A 25,167-nucleotide genomic window follows, 5' to 3' on the forward strand; every position below is an offset into this window, starting at 1 on the left:
TTCCAGCTTTAAAGCATCCAAAGCATCGGTGTCAAAATTCAAACAGCCATATTGCCTTGTTCCAAGTGAGTTTATCTTAATGTCGCGTCCTTTAATATATAATCTACAGTACCATTAACTGTATTTAGCAAAAGCATTTGAATGCAACATCAAAGTGCATTTCATAAAGTTTGACATGTTTCTCTTTGCTTCTGTATTCGTGGTTAACACTGCAGCTATTGGTCCAAGTGCCATAAACAAAGAAAAAGAAAAAGTCATTTCTAATGTAAAATGTGAAATTTCTCAACTGTTACTCATTAGCTCCCAAACAGAACCATATCCGTGTCAGATTTAGCTTATTTTTTTAACCTAATGAAGGCCAACTGTATTAGAGCTGTTTTTGAGAACAACTACTTCTTTAGGCGTTGCCACAGTGGGTGATTTGCCTCCATCTCACCCTATCCCTGGCATATCTTTGTGTCACAACAGCCTTGTGCACGTCCTCCTTCTCTACATCCATTAAACGTCTCTGTGGTCTTTCTGCCTTCCTCCTGCCTGGCAGCTCCAACTACAACATACTTGTCCTCGTGTTGCCGTGCCGGACCATCTGCTCTGCAGTCTGAAAAGCTGATCAATTTCATTTTGCAGAGTTTGTAGTAATCTTTGAGGGCATGAAAAAAAGAGGAGTAGTGGTTGAAACTATAAACAGAAATCTCCATGGAGATTTGAGAATACAAAAAAGGAAAAACCTTGGATGAGTCATTCTTGTCAAAGATGCAGTGTTTCTGTACTCTTAGATCACATTTTGGTGGTGAGTAGAAGAATAATAAGCATTATTTGGATTAAATTATACATTAATACCAATTACAGTGATATCGTGTGAGAACAAACTCAAATCTTCTGACAATGATGTTTCAAATTCAGTTTGACAGTTTAGGACTGCCGCTGATTAACACCAGCAGCAAATCATTAAGTTTTGGATTAGGTGAGTTATTTGTCCTAGAAACAAGCACAAAACAAATGTTACTCAGCTCATGTACCACAACAGAGAGTAAGGTTGTGGTCCCACCCCCCCCACCCCCCACCCCATTGTATTAGTCATGGGGAAAACAATGATCTCCTGTGGTGCTTTCTTCAAATTTCCTCCAGTGCTAGCCAAGCTGAAAAATACACTCCTCATTTTTTGGGGGATGCATTTGCTCTTCATTTCTAAGGTTTCTTTTGAGAAATTATTCCTCCTGCACAGCTCGTGACAGTTGACAGTGAATGCAGAAGCATGACTGCAGTGCCTTTGATCACAGGAAAAACATTAATAAAATGTTTATGTGGTTCTGATGTTCTTTATGGCGCCTCGGAGTCACAAATGCGTTCTGTTGTTCTTCGACTCGTTCTTGTCTCTGTAGTTTTTTCTCATTTGATTATGTGTGTTCGTGTGTCTGACTTGGGTGTGACACGAGTGTACTAAATGAACTCTGTGTGTGTGTGTGCCCGGTGGGTTGTGGATGATTTGTGTCAGAGATGCAAGCCAGTGTGGTCCGTATTTACTTAAGCTCCACGAGAGGTGGAGCGTGATTGCCCTGGTTTTTCAACATGTTCACACACTTTTCCGGGCAGTTTCCTCACCAGCCCATTTTTATTATTTTTTTCTAGCAGGGTCGTTTCTTCTCTGAGCACAGAGGGAGAAAAGAGAATAATCCACATCTGGCCAAAAGCTTTTGTCCCATTAACGGGAAACGGGAAACGCTTGCTGTAATGTATGGCATTTCTGTGCCCCTCTCCCATTGAACACTCATGAAATAAAGAAAAATAATGTGACTGCATGGCTTGTGGTGAACAAAGCTCACATTAACCACTGAACAAGACTTAGGAACACAAATGTTCAGGAACATATACTGTAACTCATCTGAATGAAGTAACCCTCAGCTTATGGTGCCAGAACTCATGAGTAAAAGATATGCCAACGGTGCTTGAGAAAATATTTATTTATATTCACACATTCTGATGGGTTTTAGGGTTTAGAAATTTGCCTTTAAATACTTCAGGCAGGGAATCGGGAAGGAAATACAATTGGTTTGAGGATTTTGTTCTCTTGTGACAATAAACTTTGAACAATAAGCATATAGCACCCATCAGGTTGCTCTGTCCCTCTGTCGTTCACTGTCACAATATGGGGTTTAATTAAACAGCTGTTGCCATCTTTAGAAGAAAGAAAAAGCTTAACATTTTTGGAAATACTTATTCACCATCTGGTATAACAGAGAGAAAATTAATACTGCTTTCATATATAAGTTGGATATGATTTTACCAGCACACAGCTTAGCTTAGCACAAAATGGAAAATCTTTTGAGTACTGAACTTCAAAGATGATGCTAGCTGGATATTATAACCCTCTGACAGAATAAGTCTGTACCAGGTTTTGTGCTAAGCTAAACAGCTTACGGCTATAGAGGTCGTGCTGACACGTGAAGCCAGTCATGGCGACAATTTAGGATCAAGTGACAGAAGCCTAAAGACTGGTCTGCAACCACCTGGCAACCACTGGTTATGAGGTGAATATGAGTATTCCTTGACCACTTGTCGGTGGTTGTTGGATGCTGAAGGCAAGAATTTAGCTCAATTTTCCACAGGTTGTAGACTTTTGTTTTGTTTTATTTTAATGAAGATATAGTCCAAAATATATTGAATTGCTCCATTAATAACATAAAATTAGTTTAGTTACTCAAATATTTTATTTAACCTGCAAAGAAAATGGTTTAGCACTGGTGCCCTATTTTGAGCATATTTTTAGCATGTGTCCCTTTTTTACATGGGACTGTCTTTAAACTGACCACTAACAAAAGGAGTATAGATACATTTGCTAAAAAACAATTTGAAATGCATCCTGTGTTTAAGCCCCAAATGAAAAGCGCGGGGGGGGGGGGGGTTTCCACATTCTGGAAAAACACTCTTAACAAAGAAAAAGTGACTGATAGACTGATATTGACTGAGTGTTTTATGGCCCACCCCCACCACAAATAACAGTGAGTGACACATGTTGTTGGTGTTTATGTCAACCACACTCTTCCAGAAACATTTTTTTACTTAAATGTAATTTCCTCCCTGAACAATAATTGTGTGAGTCAGTGTAGCTTCACAGCTGTTTCTCTTAAAGAGAATCACACGTGACAGCAGTATGTGTGTTCTTGTCATCATGCAGGCTGCATCCCTGACCGTGGACCTGTGTGGTGATGACCAGGAACCAGGCTACTGTGCTGTGAGCAACGTGGCAGTGCACACTGACTGGTAAGAAAGCAGCACACACACACAAAAACACATATATGCATGTATTGCTTAGTACGCTGAACAGCTGTTTCTATGATCCGTAGAAACTGTGAATGGGAAAGCGCTGTTGACAGTTTCACTTCTGAGGACTGGAAAACTTGATGAATAATTTTTCACAACTGTAAAAATAATGGAAAGTCATACATAACCAAAAGGTTTTGTATACCTGGTGTGAGCATACTTGTCTAATATTTTACAGCTGTTGCGTTGCGCTCTGCAGTGAATCAACACTTCATAATCAAGAGGTTTAATTAACCACATATTGTCCTTCTCGTCAATGGATGACGATCCGTGTTTTCCAACATTTTATGGCTTTAAAATGTTGCTGTATGTGCAGCAGCTTGCACAGATGTTCTGTATCCTTGAACTTTTCAACTTTTCTAGAGGTTACCTTAGAAGACTCGTTACTCTGCCACCTCCTTAGTACAAATTCCATTTAATGTCCAAGTGTGTCCTTGAGGCTCTACTCAGGCACTCGTGTAAACCAAACTGTGTATTTCGAGGACTGAGAAGACATCTAACGCAACATCCAAGGTCTCGACTGTATTCCTCTGACATTCTCAATACACTTGTCAAAGTTTACATCTGAAAATGAGAAAACAGCTTACGTTTCAGCTGCCATTTCTCAGGATAAACTTAGCATGGTCTATTTCCCTTTGCTTAATTTAGACATTTTGTGAGTTAAAGGACCCACAAGATGATTCATAAGAACAAAGTGAACTTTGTTAGGAAGCTTCATAACAGTAAGCAGCAATTTATATTTTTGTCTTGCCTTAACTGTTTTTCTTTAAGCAGTACTTTAGAGATGAATTGCAGAGGTTCAACCTTTAGTTTCACAGTGATGCTTCCAGTTCTATTAAGTGCTAATCTCTAAAGTAGAGAGCAAAGAATGAAACTTTACTTTTGTTCAAACAAATATTTCTATATTTTTTTCTAAATTTTTATGGCTATTCTGGTTAAAGTGTTGACCTTTAATTCTTTTTATTATAGTGAAAATTCCTTAATGCTGTAGACAAAGCATTGTGACCTTTACTCCTGTGTTACTGTCTAAGTCTTCCGTTGTATGCAAATTGCTTAAAATGCCTTTCTCTTACATATTTCTACACAAATAACTCAAAGTCAGAATGAAGTCATCTGTTGCAAATATGTGATATATGATGTAAACCGTCATTAAATTACTGGATGACCAGTGCTGCTGCACAGAGCCAGGCCCTGTGGGGCGAAAACTTTAGACTGTGCATGTTTTCCTGTGTGTTTTTCGCTGTGTGTGTGTGTGCGTATTTTATATGTGTGTATGCGTGAGAGACAGATTTGGCAGATGAGGAAAGGCCACAGAGATCAGCAAAGGTTTATTTTGCAAGGGTCTTGGGACCATATTGTTGTGAAACTCGCTGACCCACGTTGTTTTTCTGTGTAAGCTTGTGAAAATGTGCGTGTCTGTGTGTGTGCTTTGAATACTTGAATGCATTTTTTAGCGTTTGGGTTTCTGCTCATATGTTCCTTTCTGTCGTGATCCATTTTAAGTCTTTGTGCACTCCTGTTCATCTATCTGTGTGCGTGTTTGTAGGATCCTCGATGTGCAGCCCAACAGGCTCTCTGTGGGAGGCGTCAGGTCAATAGAACCCATCCTTCATCGGCGCGGTCAGGTCGCCACCCACGACTTTGTCGGCTGCATCATGGAGTTTGCTGTCAACGGCCGCCCGCTGGAGCCCAGTCAGGCGCTGGCATCGCATGGCATCCTTGACAGGTCCGCATCCCAACCTCTCCCCCTTTACTCCCGCTCCCAGCCTCTCTCCATCTCCTTTTTCTTCTTCCCATCTGTCCGTCTTCTCTAACCTCCTTGACTCTCGCTGTGGGACATCTGTTCACACTTTCAAACCCTCTCGGGAGTTTTTAAAAAGATGTCTTCTTTTTTTTTTGAAGTACAAATGGAAGATTTTTGATGGGGGAAACCAATTGCAGAATTCCAGAGAATTTTTTTCCTCACTGTCTTCCTCGTGAATAGCGAAGCGAGGACAGATCTTTTAATATGCTAATTCTCTGAGGTTCTTTATGGGGTTTTTTGTATTGCCGCACGGGAAGAGAAATCACAGCTCATCTGCTCCTGTTTTTGGAGTTTCCTTTTTCCGCGGACCCCCTGTCTGTGTGGCTGACTTGTCAAATTCACTGTCTGATTGTCAGTTTGTGTGTTATTGTGTCCGTAGATGTCCGAGACTGGAAGGAGCCTGCACCACCAGCTCCTGCAGACATGGGGGCACCTGTGTGGACCACTGGTCTTGGCAACAATGCCAGTGTGTGGATGGCTTCACTGGCAAATTCTGTGAGAAATGTAAGTATATGTCTTTGAAGTCTCTCTTTTTGCTGAGTTTGCACTTACTTAGGAATATTCTGCCATGATTATTTATGAATTATCCCTCCTGAGTCATCATACTGCACCATGTAGCTTAATATAGACCACATCGGTGGGTTCTGAGCTTCATTTCAAAGCATTTGTGTACTTTATAGGAGATAAATTCGACTTGCATCAGAGACCTAAAAAAATGCAGAAAACCCTTTGAGACACATGAGAACTGACAGAAACTTATAGCTACTGTGTAAGGTGCAACATTGTGTTTTGCGGTGTTACCGGTAATTATTACCAGATTTTTTTCAAAGACTTTGATATTGTTACTGGAAACAAACAAGATCATTACTGCGAGCTTTTCCCTGTTTGCCATCAGGTTTGATTTTGTGGGAAATCTGCTGGTTTGCTTACTGGCACGAAAAAAAGGATGAGAGACATTTTCTTCTAGCACACATGGAGCAGAGCAGGCTTTCTTAGTGCCATATGTATTGTTTGCTGGAAAGAGAAAAGAAAAAAAATAAACAACAACAAGAAATGCCGTGAATAAAATATGTCATGTAGACTCTAGGGCCCTGGTTAATTTAATTTAAAGAACAGATTGTGTAAAGATTTACATTTTTGAACCCTGTGAATGTGGGACAGAAACATTCATCCTCAGATAATAAGTGGCACGACAGACTTGTGCTACAGTCCTATTAGAGAAAACAGTGGTTGGAGTTTGCGGCACAACCAAAATTATTGTGATTTGGTGCATTGAACATGCAATTTTGCAACTTTGTGGAAATTTTTTGGAGATAATATGCCAATTAACTGTGATAAATTAGCAAGAAAAATCCCATCTACTTTCACAATAACTGCTTACATTCAGGGTCAAAATCTTACAAATAGCGATAGTTACTGCAGAACGGTGACTTTGCTACAAAATGACATAGGTGCTCAGCAACATTGCTCTTATTTGGGAATAGAACCAGAATACAACCAGCCGAGTTGAGTCCCCTGTTGCAAAGAGACCCATCGCAGAGAAGTTGCACCCATTAGCACAGACTGACTGAGACTGATTGCAACATGTTGGGAATCTGTCTGGATCAGTAAATTAGACGGCAGTTGTCTCAGATGGAATGTAGTTCAAGTCAGACTACAGTTGTCTAGACACAGGTTGCCTCCCACACCTGTCCAGCCGTGCTCGTGCAGAGGTTGAATGTGTTGCAGGCTCAATCTCTCGGCAGGAACTGGTCACTGCAACTACTTGCAGTCAGTCTCTGACAGTAAGAAAACTCACCAACACCAATTTTTCTGAGTCTCAGTGACTGTTGATAAATCTTATAATTTGTTAAAATTCTGTTTCATTTTCATCTGTGCTCTTATTTCTAAGCACATTTTAAATAGAAAACTTAAAAGTGACTTTTGAGCTTTTTTACCTTTTTCCAAAATATACAAATATCCTCATAAATACACTGCTTTCATGAAATAATCACATCAGTATTTTATTAACATTCATATGGCTATTTATCCTGGATAACATGCTAATCTTTTAATAGTGTATTAGCAAGAGGGCTCATATTCATTATAGTAATAATGAAATATGCCAAAAGGCTTGTTGCTTCTTGAAATGAAATGATGCAATTAGCAATGCCTCAGGTTTATAGTTAACATGCACACAAAATTCACGTGCCATCCCACTAAGTAATAATGAGATGGCTTGCAGTTTTCATTTCAGTTATTTTCCTACTTAATCTCTATTAGAAATCATTATCTTGCTCAGCGATACACGGGCTGTTCTGAAAACTGACTCGATGATGTTATGGGAAGATATCAGTAATCGCTGGTAAGAATGGAAGGACCGATTCGTGGTTATGGCAGTCGGATTAGGAAAATCATTTGCACCTGACCGTCCGCCAGGAGCAGAGTGGAAATGGAAGTTTAAAAGCCGCCTGCGAAACTCGTGTGAAGTCACAAGATATTTTCTGTCTTTCTCACACAGACATGACAGCCGACACCGCTCTGTCTCTGGATGGTACTGGCCGCCTGGACTACACCCTGAAGCAGGGCCCAAAACGTGACATCTTGCTGAGACGGTCTCTGCAGGGAACGACCTCTGACCCCATGGGTCCCAGCAACTTGAAGGTCAAGTTCAGGACACGCAGCAAGACCGGCACTCTGCTGCATGTGCAAGAGAGCAGTAACTACACTACTGTTAAGGTGAGGAAGGTTGCCTTGTGTGTGAGTTTAATGAGTTGGCAATGAAGAGTAAATTTCACAATAAAAGCTTTCCAAATCATGCTTGTGAACAGTAAATAAGTAGCTATGCTTAGAAAGGGAGGCTATTCACTAAAATTTAAAGCCCTGGATCAACTCAGGTCTAGTAAAATGAAGCTTCTGTCTTTGATGTTTCATAGATTATCTATGAAGTTACTATGTAGATGATATTTTAAGCATCTACATACCAGCTTCTTTTGGTATGTCAGAGCTGTAGACCAGGCAGTATCTTGCATCACTAACAGTATTTACGCCACAGCTCCTGATACACTGTTAAGACACCTTGAACATTTGTATCCTAAACATGTCTAGGTAATATATATTTCTGTGTGTGCTACGTTCCACTTTCATTCTAGGAAATCTACCCCGTCTTTCTCACCCACTTTCTTTTACTCCAGTCTGTCTTTTCTCTCTTCTCGTCCTGTTCAGTACACCCTCCTCCCTTTGCCTGACCGTGGGCAGCTGCCCAAGGAGGCCTGAGCGTTCATTCATCCTCTTAAGTTTCCATGTAGACGCCCTGCAGTCTCAGCAGCATCAACCCGTTCCCACTTCAGCATCGGGCTTTGTCTCTTATGATTTTGTTTTCCGCCACTGAACAGCTTCTGGTGCTCATCAAATCACCACTGCGGCTTCCTAAATAGTCCAGAAAAGTATTATAAGTGCTTTGAAACCTAAAAACAAAAGAGCAGTAGGGGAATACATACTGTGGGTGTACATATGTTGAGAGAGAACTATATAAACTGAGAAATGAAAAACAAGATGTTTAATAGATAAACTCCTTGATTGGTTTTCCAGCTTGAGAGCTCTTAGTATTCTTTGGCTGGGGAGACTTCCACTTTTCCCTTTTTACATCAATTCTTCCGGAAGCGACTTATCACTGCTGATTTTGGGGGAGGTGGGTAGGATTACTTTTCCATCGAAGTCGGGAGAACACATGCGATTACCATACACAGTGTAAGCCACAAATTTGCTGTGCGTGCCAAAGCGAGCTTGATTAATTTCTTTTTAAAGCACAATCGTCGTCCCTCTTCAGTAAAGAGCCTTCTCTTGTGGCCGTTGGAATATATGCGCTTTCCCTAAATTTGTCGTGCTTGAGCTTCTGATCATCTTCTGGCTGAGTGACTGTAGCTACACACACAAGTTGTGAGAACATGATTGACTGCAGTGTGTCCCAGTGGGAGAAAGATTTATAGTATGAGCATCCAGCTGCATTTTTGTTTTCGATCTCCGACCATAGTCTGAAAGCACTGCTGTGGTAGTTTTGTGGGGACTGAGACAAGACTTCCTCTCATCGGTCATGATTGATACTGACACGATAACTTATTGCATTAATCTAAAAAACTGCAGTTTTAACCACTGTTTATCTCGACTTTCTTCAAAGACTATTTTTATTTTATGCTTGACATCAGAAATAATGGCAGTTTGCAGATTCACATGATTGTTAATGTCTTTTATATACTGTTTATATGCATGTTTTTACCAAAGCCAGCTAGATCCGGTTTACTCTGATCACTCTGAGCTGTGAGCGAATAACTAAAATCTAAAATTTGCTTCTCTTAGCTGAGGAACGGCAACATCCACTACATCTCAGACGCTGGCGTTGCGGGGAAGGTGGAGCGCACCGTGGTAGACGCAGTGGTTTCAGACGGCCAGTGGCACACGCTACAGCTGGTCAAGAACGGCTCAGCCACTGTGCTCCAGGTGGACAACGGCCAACCCAGGGTCATCCAACATCCCACACAGGATTTTGGAGGTCTCAGCGTTTTAACCTTTTCGCTTGGTGGGATTGGGCCGGGGCCAGCTCAGCAGAAAACTGGAGCAGGTAAGCCTGGACAGTGTAGCTGTTACCTGTCATTTATTGGGGGGAAGAGTAAAAATGATGGACATGTGGACATATGGGCATTTGGGGTGTACATTTTCCTGCATATAATCTTTACCAGCTTTCAGTTTGGATTTGGGAGACAGACACTCTCTAAGATTAAGATTAATCTTAAAACATTTTCCTTTTGGTAAAGCTTATAGTTAAGGCTGGAACAGGCCTTCCTTAGTTCCTTAGTTATGCTGCAATAGACTTAGGATGCTGGGGGCTTCCCATGATGCACTGAGTATTTCTTCTTCACTTACTTACACCACTTTGCATTTAATCATTAGTTATTATTCATCTCTGTCCCTTTTCCACAGTATGCTTTTTGTCCTGTCTCCCTCCCCTCACCCACAACCAAGTCTCAGCAGATGGCCACCCACCCCTGAGCTTGCTTTTGTCTGAGGTTTTTTCCTCATAAAAGGGAGTTTTTCCTTCCCACTGTCGCCAAGGGGCTTTCTCTCTATTCTTGTAGGGTCTTTACCTTACAATATAAACTGCCTCAAAACAACTGTTGCTGTGATTTTCCACTATTTAATTCCAGAATTTAGTTGGAATTGGCAGGAAAACTGAAACTTTTGGAAAAAAGCTCCATGCAAAATAAAACCTTTTCTTCACAATGACATACCCTGTCTGCGACCAGACACCTAAAATAACTTCAGAATTCCAGGGTTTGAAAAGGACCAAGATGATTGCCAGAAGTTGATCGAGAGAAAGCATGTTGTTCCTTGTAACAGAAGGTTTTGGTTAACAGTAGTCACTCACACATAGTATTTTTTGCTCTCTACATGTTGGAACAATCAATATAGCTTAACTAGCCAAAGTTAGTGGACTAAGAAGTAGAGAGGCTATATGTAACATATATATTATCTATATAGAATAAATAGTTAAAGGTTAAAAATGGAAGACATACAATAAGTTTTCTTCCATATAAGTTTTATTTATCAATATACAGGGTTTGCTGCCTATAATCACTAATTAAACAACACATACTGCTGCCACTGTCAGAAAACTACACTACACACTGTTGCTATGACTTGACGCTGCAGAACTGGTGGCAGAGTGGGACGGTGAAACACACCATCCGTTTGCCAGATTTTCTTGTAACTGGCTGCTAAGAGCTCACTTTAATGTACTGTGACTGTAGTGTTGCAGAGTTGAACCCCCAAATTACAGGACAAATTTGAATGGGAAAAGTTAGAGAGGGGAGTTTGCCCTTCCTTAATTCCACTACAGATCCTGACACAAGACTGTTGGTGTGTCTAAAGAAATCGCATTTAGTCAGAACAGCTCCTGTGCCTCCTCTTCCTCCTCCTCCTCCTTCTCATTAAAAAGGCTTTTTTTTAAAAAACTCATCACATTTAGTCAAGAAAATCAAATTTTAGATACATGACGGTCCAAGTGGAATACAATTAACAATAGTTTCACACACATGTTAATGATTTTGAAAAACTCATTCACTCTTTACCCAGCGTAAGTTACACATCTAGCAGTGTTTTTACATGTTATGGAAAGCTTTTCTGCAGACTAAAGGCGTGTGCATGGACATATAGCACAAGTATGCGACAGCACACGTGAGCTCATGAATCTTTATGAATTCAGTACTCATTTTTTTTCTCCTGCATATGAATTAATAGTCTGCTCTTTCAATTGCTGACCATATTTGGTGGCGATCCAACAAGACTCTGAGTAACTGGCCTGAAATCTATTTCTATTTGACACTGCGAAGATTTAAAGTTATGAATTTACGGTAGTTAAATAAATGTTTCTTTATCAGAGTATCATTTATGGACAAAATAACTAATTATAATTTAATCTGACTTCGCCTTGGAGCGTCTGTCTGTGAAGCCTCATCGACTCTTTTCTTAGTTTAGATTTAAATCACAGATCAGATGTCCTCGAGCATGAGTTAAGAACAGTTTGGAAAAGGTGAAAGAGAGGGTTTCCAGGAGGAGGTAATGCAGCACAGTAAATTTCAGGGTTTCAGGGGAGGGAAAAACTAACCTAATACTATGGACTAATATGGTAAAAATGAGCAATTTGGATGATTTGTCAACCTCTTTTACACAAAGACTGGGGCATATTTCAAAACAAACATATCCTCAGCATGCAGATCTGTGGCAGACTGTTTGTGAACCCACCCCCTAACTCAGTGTGTATCTGAGCATTTGTGTAGCGCTGTGTACTCGCTTTCTGAGGGCTAATGAAAAGACACAAATGGATTTAATCTGCACTGGGATAAATTCAATAAAAATGTAATTGCACCGGTGAGGTAGCACTGTTAGGCAACACACAAAGCAAGAGATTAAATTAGACACAGAGACTTTCATCCAACCCAGATGGATGTCTTGAAGCTATAATGCCTCTGACGATGGATTCTCTGTTAGAAAATATTTCATATTTCTTCTCTTAAATTGACCAGTGATTTATTCTGCCAGTTTTTAGAATATGATTTTTCTATTTTTTCATTGGAGGAGGTGCTTTCCATGATGAAAATCTTTTTATCCTAAGCTTGAACCAATTACCCATCTAAACAAAATTCCTTCAGCTCTTATTATAGTTGCCAGTTCCTGGTATTTATGAGGAAGCAATCCAGCTTCAGCAGACGTTTTGAAAAAAAACATTCGGTCTGGTGGCAGTCAGAAGCAATTCCCCTTCAGGCCACTGTAATGTCCCTGTTAGCTGCTGTTGGCTGTTTCTTGTTATCTGAGCCCTTTCTTTTCTTCTTTTTGTCCACAGGTTTTGACGGCTGCTTGGCCTACGTGAAGTACAACAGAGAGAACCTGCCATTTATGGGAGAGCACAGCCTCGTCACTTTAACCAAGACCAGTTCATCCGTCAAAATAGGCTGCAGAGGTCCCGACCTGTGTGAGAGCAATCCATGCTGGGATGGCCTCATGTGCGTCAACCAGTGGTACACATACCAGTGTGTCCCGCCTGGCGACTGTGCCTCTAATCCCTGCCAGAACCAAGGCAGCTGCGTGCCGGACCCCCACTCTGGTTTCACTTGTGTATGCTCCGAGCTCTACACAGGCAAGACTTGTGAGACCCTGGTGGCCTGTCTGGGAGTCGAGTGCCCTCAGGGTACCGTGTGCAACACGGCGAATAATGGTGGATTTGTCTGCAGCCCCAGTCCCACATCAGAGACAATGGTCCTTCCCATCTGGGCGGTGCCAGCTATTGTTGGCAGCTGTGCCACTGTCCTTGCCTTGGTGGTGCTCAGCCTGATCCTGTGCAACCATTGCAAGGACCGCAACAAGACCAAAGTGCCAAAGGAACCCAAGGAAAAGAAACCCAAGGAGAAGAAGAAGAAGAAAAAGAAGAAGGGTAGCGAGAATGTAGCATTCGACGACCCAGATAACATCCCACCATATGGAGATGACATGACTGTACGGAAGCAACCGGAAGGGAACCCCAAACCAGACATCATTGAGAGGGAAAACCCTTACCTGATCTATGATGAAACAGACATTCCTCACAACAACGAGACGGTCCCCAGTGCTCCCTGTGCCCCCTGCAATGCCCCAGAGGCAGATATTGAACATTATGATATAGACAATGCCAGCAGTATTGCTCCTTCGGATGCTGACATCATCCAACACTACAAGCAGTTTCGCAGTCACACGCCCAAGTTTTCCATCCAGAGACACAGCCCGCTGGGCTTCGCCAGGCAATCTCCCTTACCTCTCGGAGCAACAAGCTACACCTACCAGCCCCAGTACACCCAAGCACTGAGATCCACCCCCCTCAGCCATTCCCACTCAGCCTGTCCTACTCCAAACCCTCTCTCCAGACACTCTCCAGCCCCGTTCACAAAGCCCTCCTCCTTCTACCGAAACACTCCCACCAGAGAACTCAACCTGGCTCGTCGTGAGGGCAGCCCGCTGGATCTGCACAATGATATGTGCCAACCGCCACCCATGTTCAACTACGCCACCCGGTTGGGGAGGCGCAGCAAGAGTCCACAAACCATGGCCGGCCACGGCCACACCTCGAGGCCTGGCAGTCGGCTGAAGCAGCCGATCGAGCAGATCCCGTTGGAGACGGGGCCTCCTGTGGGGCTGTCCATCGAGGAAGTGGAGCGGCTTAACACTCCACGTCCACGCAACCCCAGCATCTGTAGCGCTGACCACGGGCGCTCCAGTTCAGAGGAGGACTGCCGCAGGCCGCTGTCAAGGGTTCGTAACCCCGCTGATGGCATTCCTGCCCCAGAGTCCTCTTCAGAAAGTGACTCACATGACTCCTTCACCTGCTCAGAGATGGAGTATGACCGGGAGAAGCCTGTGTCCTACAGCTCCCGGGTCCCCAAGCTCTCGCAAGTCAACGAGTCAGACGCTGACGACGAGGACTACGGCGGGAGGCTTAAACAGAGGCGTTACTCGAGTCGGAGGGCAGAAGGAGGGCCTGGCGTTGCCCAGATGCCCTCTACTGACCAGCACTACACCCTACCCCACAAACTGGGTCAGCAAGCCGGTGGCTTCAACTGGGACAATCTGTTGAACTGGGGCCCTGGCTTTGGGCATTATGTAGATGTGTTCAAGGACTTAGCCTTGCTTCCCGAGAATGCGGCAGCAAAAGACATTGAAATGAACAGTGGAGATGGCTCAGTGACCATTCTTAATGAAGGAGAAGCTGAGCAATATGTATGAGACTATTTATTACAATGTTGTACAATATGGTGTCGTTCTCCAATTTAAAAAAAAAAAAAGAAGAAGAAGACTGTACATTTCCAGAGAACATTGGACTTCATGTTTTTTGCATAACTCAAAATAATAAGACGACTTTTAATGCAGTAAGGCAGAAAAATGGCACCTGTAAAAGAACAGATTTCATCATGAGCCACCTTGGAATGGTTTACCAGTCTTTTCTAGGTTCAGACTGTACATTCGTGCATTCATCTCTCTGAGGCCTCATTACAACATATCCACTGACACTGAAGAAAGAAGTCCATGTCTGAATTCAATTTGGTGACTGCAAAACTCCATTCACATTATCTTGATTAAACACTTCTGTTCTTTATTACCAATACTGCTTCTCCTTTCCAGAACCTTCTGTCACATTCGCAGCGGAGAGATAAGAGCGTAGATAATTTAAAAACTCACAGGAAGAGAATTCCATAGAGCAAGAGAAATCTCCCAGTTTCTGTCTTTTTAGGATCATTTTTCTAATTTACTTAAAAGGAAGCATGTGTGTTTGATCTAACTGCACCTGTAGGTGACGGGACACAGCCCTCAGTGTAAAAGTATGAACATTGCTTTGCTCGCACGGTATTGCAGACCCCACCGATGTTATGATCCCTCTGTCTGTCTGTCCGTCTGCCTGCCCTGGTGTGTTTTCTTAGAGAGGACTGGCTAAACGCTCCAAAAGTGAGATTTAATCAAGCCCCCTGCCTTACAGACATTTGAGGATTTCAGTACGGGACAGAACTATTCTGGTTTTTGGGCCCAAGTTCAGGAAGAGAGGAGATTTTTCAGGAGGGATGATGGTGAGGGTGTCGTTAGTCACAAAACCACATTGTCAGACAAGCCAAGTGTTTTCAGGCAACGATGATGATGATGATGATGTATGAATCCTGTAAACATGACCCCAACTAAAACACTATGAACTTGTGTACATTTTTTTTTAAATTCATGAGCAATCATGGAGTCATTTGTCTTGATGTTGGCGTCCCTGTTCATTATTTTGACATGTATGGTTTCTACATTTTTGTACTGTTTATTAACTTAAATTACTTAAGCTGTGTTTTTATGAATATTTTCATATGCTGAAATGTATGTTCTTACTTTCGGGGAAAGTAAGATTGAAGACTTATTTTTTACATTTGTTACAAATGTAACATCAGTATTTTCCACTTTTGATAAAACTATAACATGCTGTATGCTTTGTACCTGTAAAAAGCCAATAACAGAATAAAAAAAGTATTTATTTAAATGTGCTTTGTTTCTCTTTTTCCCCTCCTTTCATTTAGATGCATGTATGCGTTGGCAGTTTTTAAAAATAGCCACCTTCATGCTCAGATTACACCCCTTCCCAAATCATTCGGGTGGTAAGTTATGTATTTTTGCCTCAGTCTGTGCAGTTTTTCATTTGTGCAGAGTCTCAACTAAACATTTGAAAAGGCAATTCAGGACCTGAACGAAACTGAGCCACCTCACTCGCAGCCAAACAAAACATCAAGCGGACTCCACGACGCAGGGCCCTATATTGCTTTCAACAATTATTTACATCTGTCTTATTGAGCAGAAAGGCTTTTTTTTTTTTTGTCATAGCTCAGTGATTCGGCATGCAACATGCTTATCTGCTCCATCATCGAGGGGAGAGAGGCCACGAGAGAAAAGGCAGGGAGCCATGAACCCCGTGAAGAGTGACAGCCTGAATCTGGGTAATATACCGCGAGGAGCTCGGTCTTGCAGAGAAATCTGTTGACCAAAGCCTCTTTGAAAAGGCTCTACCACTACAATGCTGAGATAATAAAACAATGATAATGAGGAGTTGGTTAGGTAGTGGGACGAGTGAGTGGGAGATGAATTCAAATAAACCTCACAGTGTCTTCTCTGGTGTGACGGTGGGGGCTCTGAGACATCGGGCAGAGGCAACTTCAGGAGCAAAGTCCCCCCACCATCCTCTCTATAGGTAAGCAGGTGTGAACGAAGGTGTGAAGGAGGCGTTGTTGGATTTCCCAGGGAGCTCCCCTCCTTTTTTTTTTTCTCACACATGTCATCAAAACATGATTCCCATTAAAATGATTTCCATGTTGACTCAAGAGTTTCACTTATGTTTATAAAAGGACATGGCACTGAGCTCTGAGTAACTTTCTTAGAGCAGCGTCTCACCCCCACAACAAAATCCTCCCGAAGCTTGTTTATAAAGATTGATTAGTTTGAGCTTCAGTCTCCTGATGCAGCAACAGTGCCTCCAAAGGTTTGAATTAAAGGGCTCATGATAATTAAAAGCACATTCACTGCGGGATCAAAAAACACATGTCACTCCTTTTCTCATTAGTCGATGCTAATGGACCATGAGTGTGGATGCGTGCTGGACAGACGCTGAGGGTGAACAACCCAACATCAAAACAACTTTAAAAAAAACCCAATGAAGCTATATCTCAGAGGGAATGTGTCCTTCAATAGATGTAAGTGAATTATTATGTTCGGTTGGCATATCCTGGCTTTCTCCTTGCTTTAATTCCCCCTCTATGCTATTTAAACTAAGACAAAATTGATGCAGAATATCTCCTAAAATGTGAGAAATCTCCAAATCAAGCATGTTTACCAGGAAAATTAAAGAAGATAGACTAAAGAAATAAAGGGGGAAAGTGTCTTTGGAAGGTGTTGGCCCACTTGAGGCTGATTTCAAAATGTTTTTGGTCTTTATTGAGGTTTCTCATGTGACATCATGCACACATTGCTCAAAGAGTCGGCTGCCATATTGGACAAAATGCAACCGCAGTTATATCATGTATTTGAAAAAGTGTGTATTCCCTGATTAGCTGGCAGTAGTTGCTGGACATGGCTGGCTTTTGCTGAGTGAAACTGGTTGCAAAGAAGGCACTGCACCAAAAACCTCCCTATGAATCTTTGGTTGCTCACAGATTGCCATGATTGCATGTAGTTTTCATGTTTGTCTGCAAATGCTTGCTAAGTACAACTGTATTAGTAACATTTGAAAACATATAATCCGAATGAGAAATGGAGAAGGGTCAACTTCAAAGTAAAAAGTTGCAAAACTTCTAGTTGCAGCTTTTAAAACACATTGACTGCATTACTGAGGCACCGTCTCCATTTCCAGTTTGCATCACAGTGTTAAGAGTTTCACTGCAGCTTGGAGAGTTGCTGAACTTTGTTTTGCAGACAAGTCTGTCAGTCTGTCTTCCCTTCCAACCAGCAGCGCAGCAATATGCCAGCGACCAAAGTAATCACAGGGAAGTTTTTGCCGCCTGGTTGAGGAATATATGTTTGTTGCAAGGGAGTCACTGACCGGTCTGTAGATCTGCATGACTTGGACTGTTGGCAATTATTTTCCCAGTGACTGCTATCAACCTCCAGCAACCCTTCACAACTAGTTTAGAAAGCCTCCCTCATGACTGGTTGTTGCCAGATGGTTGCAGACCAGTCTCTAGGCCAGTGTGACTTGGTCCAAGGTCCTTGGACCCTGTCAAACTTCCAAAATATTGCACAAGTTAATGTGTTTAGTGGTCACAAATCTGGTCAAAATGCAACATTTTCACTCCTTACTTTTCTATGTTTCCTAAAATTTAAAAACTTCTAGGTTAAAATGCAAAAACAAATTTCATTTATCTATGTTTAACGTAACTGTGTCAGTTCTTTTATTTATTAGTTTTTAGAAAAAATGCAAATACTCAATAGTAGCACATTCATACAGAAATGTTACAAACACCACTGATGGGACAGATTTTTCTGACTGACTGGTCACGTTGCACCACAGGCGTGTGTGGCTGTGCTGAGCAGGACGATGATTTGTGCATTGTTTATTTACAGTTTAAGTATCAGACATGGTTCAATACATTTGATTTTGACGTACTTTTGAAATATATGCAGAGACAGGGAAGTTAAGATAGCAAACATCAGAAATGTTTGGAAAAGCCGGATGTTCTCGATTTTGTCATTGCACAGCTGGGATTCTCAGGCCGTGTCTTTCGATGGCTTTTCTCATGCTGCATCACATTTGGTGCTTTCATGATGGTGGTGATGACTGCCGTCCAACAAATCCATCTCCTTTAAATGTTCAGTTCATGTTGAGATGTGATGACTGCAGAGCCTGTCACATGATTTCATACTCATCAATCACTTCTCTGAGCCTTCCTGAGCCAAATTGTGAAATGAAACCTCTCCAATTAGGACAAAAACATATTAATCAGAGGACTTGCAGTGATTTACACAGATTTTTCAGACACAAAAGGACAAAATCTCACTAAAGACACTGTATCGCTTTCCTGAAAGGTTCAAAGTTTTTAATTAAGGGAAATTTCTACTGCTGAACTTTTGCAAGCATTTTTACTTAAAGAAACACCTAAATAGCCTCACTGTTGTCAAAATCACCCCCCTGAGTCACAAAGCACATTGTAAAGGTAGTGTTGCAGGCTGAGTAAAGCTCTGACTGATAATTAAATGGATCTGTTACATTAATATTGACAATATCGCCATTTAAAATAATCTAAAAGGTGGTTGTTATTATGTGCATTGATGGTTCTATTGAGCGGTTTTGCTGGGCATGAATATATATATAAGAAATGAATGACAATTAGTGGTTAGATTATTCACATCCTCCTCTGTTCAGTATCCTCAGTACCCATCGGACAACTCACTACATCTCCCCTTGTTAGTCAGGTCTTTGTTCTGCAGCAGGATGGACAAATCACCAGTCCGTCTTCTGAAGGCTTACACGTGAAACAACACTGATGCTCCTCAAGTTATGCCCCAATCTTTGGGGCTCTCTCGTTTCTCATTTCACATCTGCATCAAAGCTGCGAGGCTCGCCTTCGATAAGTGTTCTTTAATGCTGTGTGTACTGCAGCCAGCTGATGCCTTTCAACACACATGAAAGCTTCTGCGAGGAGTCTGAGTTGTTGGGAAATGAAAGGGAAAGATAGATGTTTGTGTGTGGTTGTGTGAGGAAGATGATGACTGTCCCATCTTTGGAAAAGCTCCTTTCTTCCTCGGTAAAACCCTGCGGTTTTACTCCAGCACCGAGGGCCCTGGATTAAACTCGGCTCTGGTTGCCACCAGCTTGAGAACATTTATAGAAGTGTGTGATGGATGCTAAACAGACGATATTGTCACCAGGAGACCCCTGGCTCGAGTGTCACTGCACTGTCAGGGAGCCACTCTGTCAGGCTCTGCAGAAGCAGCACATCTGTTTGTGATCCCAAGTGTGATATTCTGCTGCTTCAGCAATTTTTGACTTTTGTTTTGTTTTGTGTTTCAGGAAGATGCTGCTGAGTTAAGTGCCGGTTAACTCACTGCATGTTTGGCAACCATCAGAGTCATACATATAACTCTGTATACACTGTTTGAGTACACACTGTACTCCCACCAGTTTCTGTGCTCTTAAAAAGCATATGTTGGTATATTTTACACCAACTTTGGTTGGAATAAAACACAACTATTTAGAACATTATTGCACAAGACCGAATCAGCCTTAAGTATGAGTACAAATGTTTTCAAACATCATAAAACTGATTTATTTTGTTAAACAGTAACAGTTAATTTTTCCCCTCTATTATGAATTGTTTGCTCATTTGCTATACAAATGTTGAAAATGATGGTAGGAAAAAGTGCAGAAAAATGAAAACCTTCAAATAATGGAAAGTACTTTCATCGCAACTGAGAAAACTCTGATAACGAGGATCATGTGATGGGGTTGTAAGCTCCAGAATAAGCAATCAGCGGACTTTGAGTTTAGATGAGCTGCTTGAGATGTGCTACAGTTCCGAAAACACACGAATCAAATAAAAATCTGAATCTGTAATTAATCATGGCAGTAATTGGAGGTCCAGCACTGAAATGAGTCACAAGGTTGCAACTTGGTCCTCACTAATTTTGGCTTAAAAGCAACATTTGATGCTTGAACTAAAATTCAGCAATGGCGGAAATCAGTTATTTTCTTAACACATGAAGCAAATGTGCGTTAAAACCCTTAGATTTAGTTAGGACTCTGATATTTAGTTAAATAATGTCAAACTAACTGCAACTAAACTATAGCAACTCTTACCTGAGTTTAAATGTAATGGTCTTATTCACCCTTTTACTCTGATCTACACTACAAGCTTCATTCACAACATTTTTTCCTATGCTTTTCTATGTAACATTTACAAATGTTCATAATCTGATTAATGCATCAACAGCATCTTGGGACCCATCAGATTGATCTTTTTCTCATTTATTTGTTATACTTCCTGTTACAGTGCAGAACTTTCACTCAAGGGCACAAGAGAATAATGCTCACCTGGTCACCTGTGGTCCCCATGTGCCCTATAAATATTACCCACAACTCACTTCTGCTTCCCATAAGCCGTTGTTTCCTCCCCTCACCCCCAACTGGTCACAACAGTTGGTTGCCCCAACGGTTGTGAAAAGGGAGTTTTTCTTTCCCACTGTCACCATGTGCTTGCCCACAGGGGGTCGTCTGATTGCTGCAGTTTTCTCTGTTTTCTTGTTGGGTCTTTATCTTACAATATAAAGTGACTTGAGGTGTCTATTGTTTGGCACTATATAAATACAATTTACTATAATTATGTCATTTTAAATTTATGTAAATATGAAATTAATTAAATGGACTGCACACACTGCCAGAATGTAGTCATTAAACTCCAACCTCCACCTCTGCCTCACTGTTTGTTCCATTTCCACAAATACAGTGGCTTGCAAAAGTATTCCGCCCCCTTGAACTTTTCCACATTTTGTCACATTACAGCCACAAACACGAATCAATTTTATTGGAATTCCACGTGAAAGACCAACACAAAGTGGTGGACACGTGAGAAGTGGAACGAAAATCAGACATGATTCCAAACATTTTTTACAAATAAATAACTGCAAAGTGGGGTGTGCGTAATTATTCAGCCCCCTGAGTCAATACTTTGTAGAACCACCTTTTGCTGCAATTACAGCTGCCAGTCTTTTAGGGTCTGTCTCTACCAGCTTTGCATATCTAGAGACTGAAATCCTTTCCCATTCTTCTTTGCAAAACAGCTCCAGCTCAGTCAGATTAGATGGACAGCGTTTGTGAACAGCAGTTTTCAGATCTTGCCACAGATTCTCGATTGGATTTAGATCTGGACTTTGACTGGGCCAGTCTAACACATGGATATGTTTTGTTTTAAACCGTTCCATTGTTGCCCTGGCTTTATGTTTAGGGTCGTTGTCCTGCTGGAAGGTGAACCTCTGCCCCAGTCTCAAGTCTTTTGCAGACTCCAAGAGGTTTTCTTCCAAGATTGCCCTGTATTTGGCTCCATCCATCTTCCCATCAACTCTGACCAGATTCCCTGTCCCTGCTGAAGAGAAGCACCCCCAGAGCCTGATGCTGCCACCACCATATTTGACAGTGGGGATGGTGTGTTCAGAGTGATGTGCAGTGTTAGTTTTCCACCACACATAGCGTTTTGCATTTTGGCCAAAAAGTTCCATTTTGGTCTCATCTGACCAGAGCACCTTCTTCACATGTTTGCTGTTTGCTGGCTTATGGCAAACTGTAAACGGGACTTCTTATGGTTTTCTGTAACAATGGCTTTCTTCTTGCCACTCTTCCATAAAGGCCAACTTTGTGCAGTGCACAACTAATAGTTGTCCTATGGACAGATTCCCCCACCTGAGCTGTAGATCTCTGCAGCTCGTCCAGAGTCACCGTGGGCCTCTTGGCTGCATTTGTGATCAGCGCTCTCCTTGTTGGGCCTGTGAGTTTAGGTGGACGGCCTTGTCTTGGTAGGTTTACAGTTGTGCCATACTCCTTCCATTTCTGAATGATCGCTTGAGCAGTGCTATGTGGGATGTTCAAGGCTTGGAAAATCTTTTTGTAGCCTAAGCCTGCTTTAAATGTCTCAATAACTTTATCCCTGACCTGTCTGGTGTGTTCTTTGGACTTCATGGTGTTGTTGCTCCCAATATTCTCTTAGACAACCTCTGAGGCCGTCACAGAGCAGCTGTATTTGTACTGACATTAGATTACACACAGGTGCACTCATCAGGCAATGTCTATGGACAACTGACTGCACTTAGACCAAAGGGGGCTGAATAATTACGCACACCCCACTTTGCAGTTATTTATTTGTAAAAAAATGTTTGGAATCATGTCTGATTTTCGTTCCACTTCTCACGTGTCCACCACTTTGTGTTGGTCTTTCACGTGGAATTCCAATAACATTGATTCATGTTTGTGGCTGTAATGTGACAAAATGTGTTCAAGGGGGCCAAATACTTTTGCAAGCCACTGTATGTTGTTTATTCTCATCTCAATGATCTCAGGCACTCTCCTTTTCTCATTTGACTTATACTACAGCACAAAGTTGATATTTCTTCTATCTTATTCTGTATAAATGTTACCTCCATTAACCCTGGCATACTTGATCTGAAAAACTTTAAAGCAGCACACTAAAAGATAAAGCTTTACTTTGTCATTGATGAAGGCTTTGAAGCAAAGTAACAGTTTGCATCATCTTTATAGTTTTCATACTGTCATCTTTACCATTTCTGTTTATCTACTGTTTACAGAGTGAAGCTTGAGAATGCCCACATATTCTAAAACAAATTTCATAAATGCATTACAGTCAGGCTCTGGTTTTTAGAATTTATCATCATTTGGGGTTATTTATTTTGTTGTGCGACTTTTCTCTGTTCTTCTGCAAAGCAGTGTGGGATTTTTGTTTTGAAAAACAAAGGTTGCTATCATACTCATGAAACAGTCAGGTTTTCGTTTCTTGACTCATACAGCAAAGGCGAGCAGCGATGACACATGGCAGTACGTATGACCAGGTCTGCGAGGGTGGATTTTCTCATATAGTCTTCTTCAGAGTTTTTAAACTCTGCGGCTGCAGCGCTTTAATCACACTCAATTTGTTTGGACCACAGCTCCGGCTCCATGGGAGGGGTCTGCCACGAATTAATCATGCTTACACACAAAAACACTGCATACATGATGGTCAACAAGCAAATCTTACAAGCACGGCCAAAACTCAAGGATCGGTATATAACACGACACGCACAGAGGTCTCCATGTGGCCAAGTATGCCTGGTGTGGGTGGACCGGCTATCTAAATGTTTACTTCTCTTTTAGCCATTGATAACAGCCACTTTGAATACCTCAGCTGCACTTTAATGGGAGAATAAAAGGGAAAAAGGCTTTATTTTTATATAATGTCGAAGAGTTCATTTCAAAGCTTCAGGGCCAGCAATTATATCTAAAGCTTTAATGGTTACAGTGCAGTTATCTCAATCATGATTAGCCTTAGATTGAGGAAGTGGATTATTTAATTACACTTCAGCAACTACTAGGAAATGAAACTGAGTGCTTCAGTTTCAAGTTTATTGACACCAAATAAAATTAGTGCCATAAGATCCTCCGTTATTGAGTGTGCTTCTCTTTGTTCTGCAGCTTACCTCAGAGCTGTGTGTGTGTGTGTGTGTGTGTGTGTGTGTGTGTGTGTGTGTGTGTGTGTGTGTGTGTGTGTGTGTGTGTGTGTGTGTGTGTGTGTGTGTGTGTGCGCTGCAGATTCGGTCAGGACAGTAGTATTTCTTTTATTGTGCTGAGTAAAGGAGAAGCTTGCTGAGAACAGAAAACAATGCTACTTCTGCTGCCAGGATCTTAATTCAGCAAAACAAACATCCGTGATGAACTGAGGGAGGTTGTTGCTGCTTGGTCCAAACCACAATCACAAACCATCAGCAGAAGAGTGGAGGAAAAAAATGTTTATTTTCTGTAGCAGGGTAGTACAGGGATACCTCTCCTCAGATTTACATTACACAAAAACCATTCTACTGCCATGTCGCACACGTCGTAAATAAGACTGTGTAGTTGTCATGCAGACTTTTCTGCCTTGGAGAAATTGAGAAGGACATTGTTAATATATTTATATGTGAATGCTGCTTTCTGGATGATGAACACAGGGATTTATGACTACTGAGTCTCGCGCTATGCTTTGTATGTTTGTGTTATATGCTTTTATGCTTCTGGCTACAAGGAAAAATTTCCCCACAGGGACAATAAAGATGAATTGAAATCGAGAGGATCAGAGCGCAGAAAGGAGCAGCAGCTTTGAGCTTTCAGTTTCTTGCTGAGGGTACCCAGCGGAGTTTTCACGGTAAACAAACAACGTTCAGGGTTTCACACCAAAACACGTTGCGCCCATCCTTCACGAAGAACAAACGTGCTGAATGCACTGACGAAACCTTTAAAAAGGAGGTTTTATGTTATTAAATCCTGAAAATTCTAAGCTGATTTGCAGCAACTGTGTTTTCTTTTTCTGCTCAACTGCGAAGCTACACTCTCTACGTTAAAAACTAGTCTTACAACTTTACTTTCTGGTACAGCTTATAGTTACTGCTCAGTCAGATGACCCCAAGCTCTCCCTTAGTAATGCTTCAATAAGCTTGAGCTGCTGTGGCCGTGCAATGTTGAGTGTTTGTCCTTCACACATCTCTTTTTACTCTCTGTGTATTTTATGCCACTACTGCATTTATTTAAGAAGTTATTAAACTCTGGCTCTTCTCCCATAGTTTGCCTTTTGTCCCGTCTTCTTCTGCTCTCATCTTCAACCGTTCCAGGCGGATGTTCGCCTCTCCCTGAGCCTGATTCTGCCGGAGGTTTATTTCCTGTTAAAAGAGAGTTTTTCCTTCCCACTGTCGCCAAGTGCTTGCTCATAAGAGTTCATCTAGTCTACTTTATATTTACGCTT

The 25,167-nt window shown here is 41.6% G+C and overlaps 1 protein-coding gene across 1 annotated transcript in view; it reads left to right on the forward strand.

The window, feature by feature from the left end:
* Positions 1 to 15,692, forward strand: part of fat4 (FAT atypical cadherin 4) — a 105,682-nt gene extending 89,990 nt beyond the window's left edge. Inside the window, exons 12-17 of the mRNA XM_004571123.2 lie at positions 3,176 to 3,261; positions 4,868 to 5,047; positions 5,505 to 5,629; positions 7,626 to 7,843; positions 9,461 to 9,722; positions 12,501 to 15,692. Of these exons, the coding sequence (XP_004571180.2) occupies positions 3,176 to 3,261; positions 4,868 to 5,047; positions 5,505 to 5,629; positions 7,626 to 7,843; positions 9,461 to 9,722; positions 12,501 to 14,410 (2,781 nt within the window). The 3' untranslated portion in view covers positions 14,411 to 15,692. The remainder of the gene's footprint in view (positions 1 to 3,175; positions 3,262 to 4,867; positions 5,048 to 5,504; positions 5,630 to 7,625; positions 7,844 to 9,460; positions 9,723 to 12,500) is intronic.
* Positions 15,693 to 25,167: the final 9,475 nt, after the last annotated feature.

This window comes from Maylandia zebra, linkage group LG2 (assembly GCF_041146795.1).
Source record: "Maylandia zebra isolate NMK-2024a linkage group LG2, Mzebra_GT3a, whole genome shotgun sequence".
NCBI classification, from domain to species: domain Eukaryota; kingdom Metazoa; phylum Chordata; class Actinopteri; order Cichliformes; family Cichlidae; genus Maylandia; species Maylandia zebra.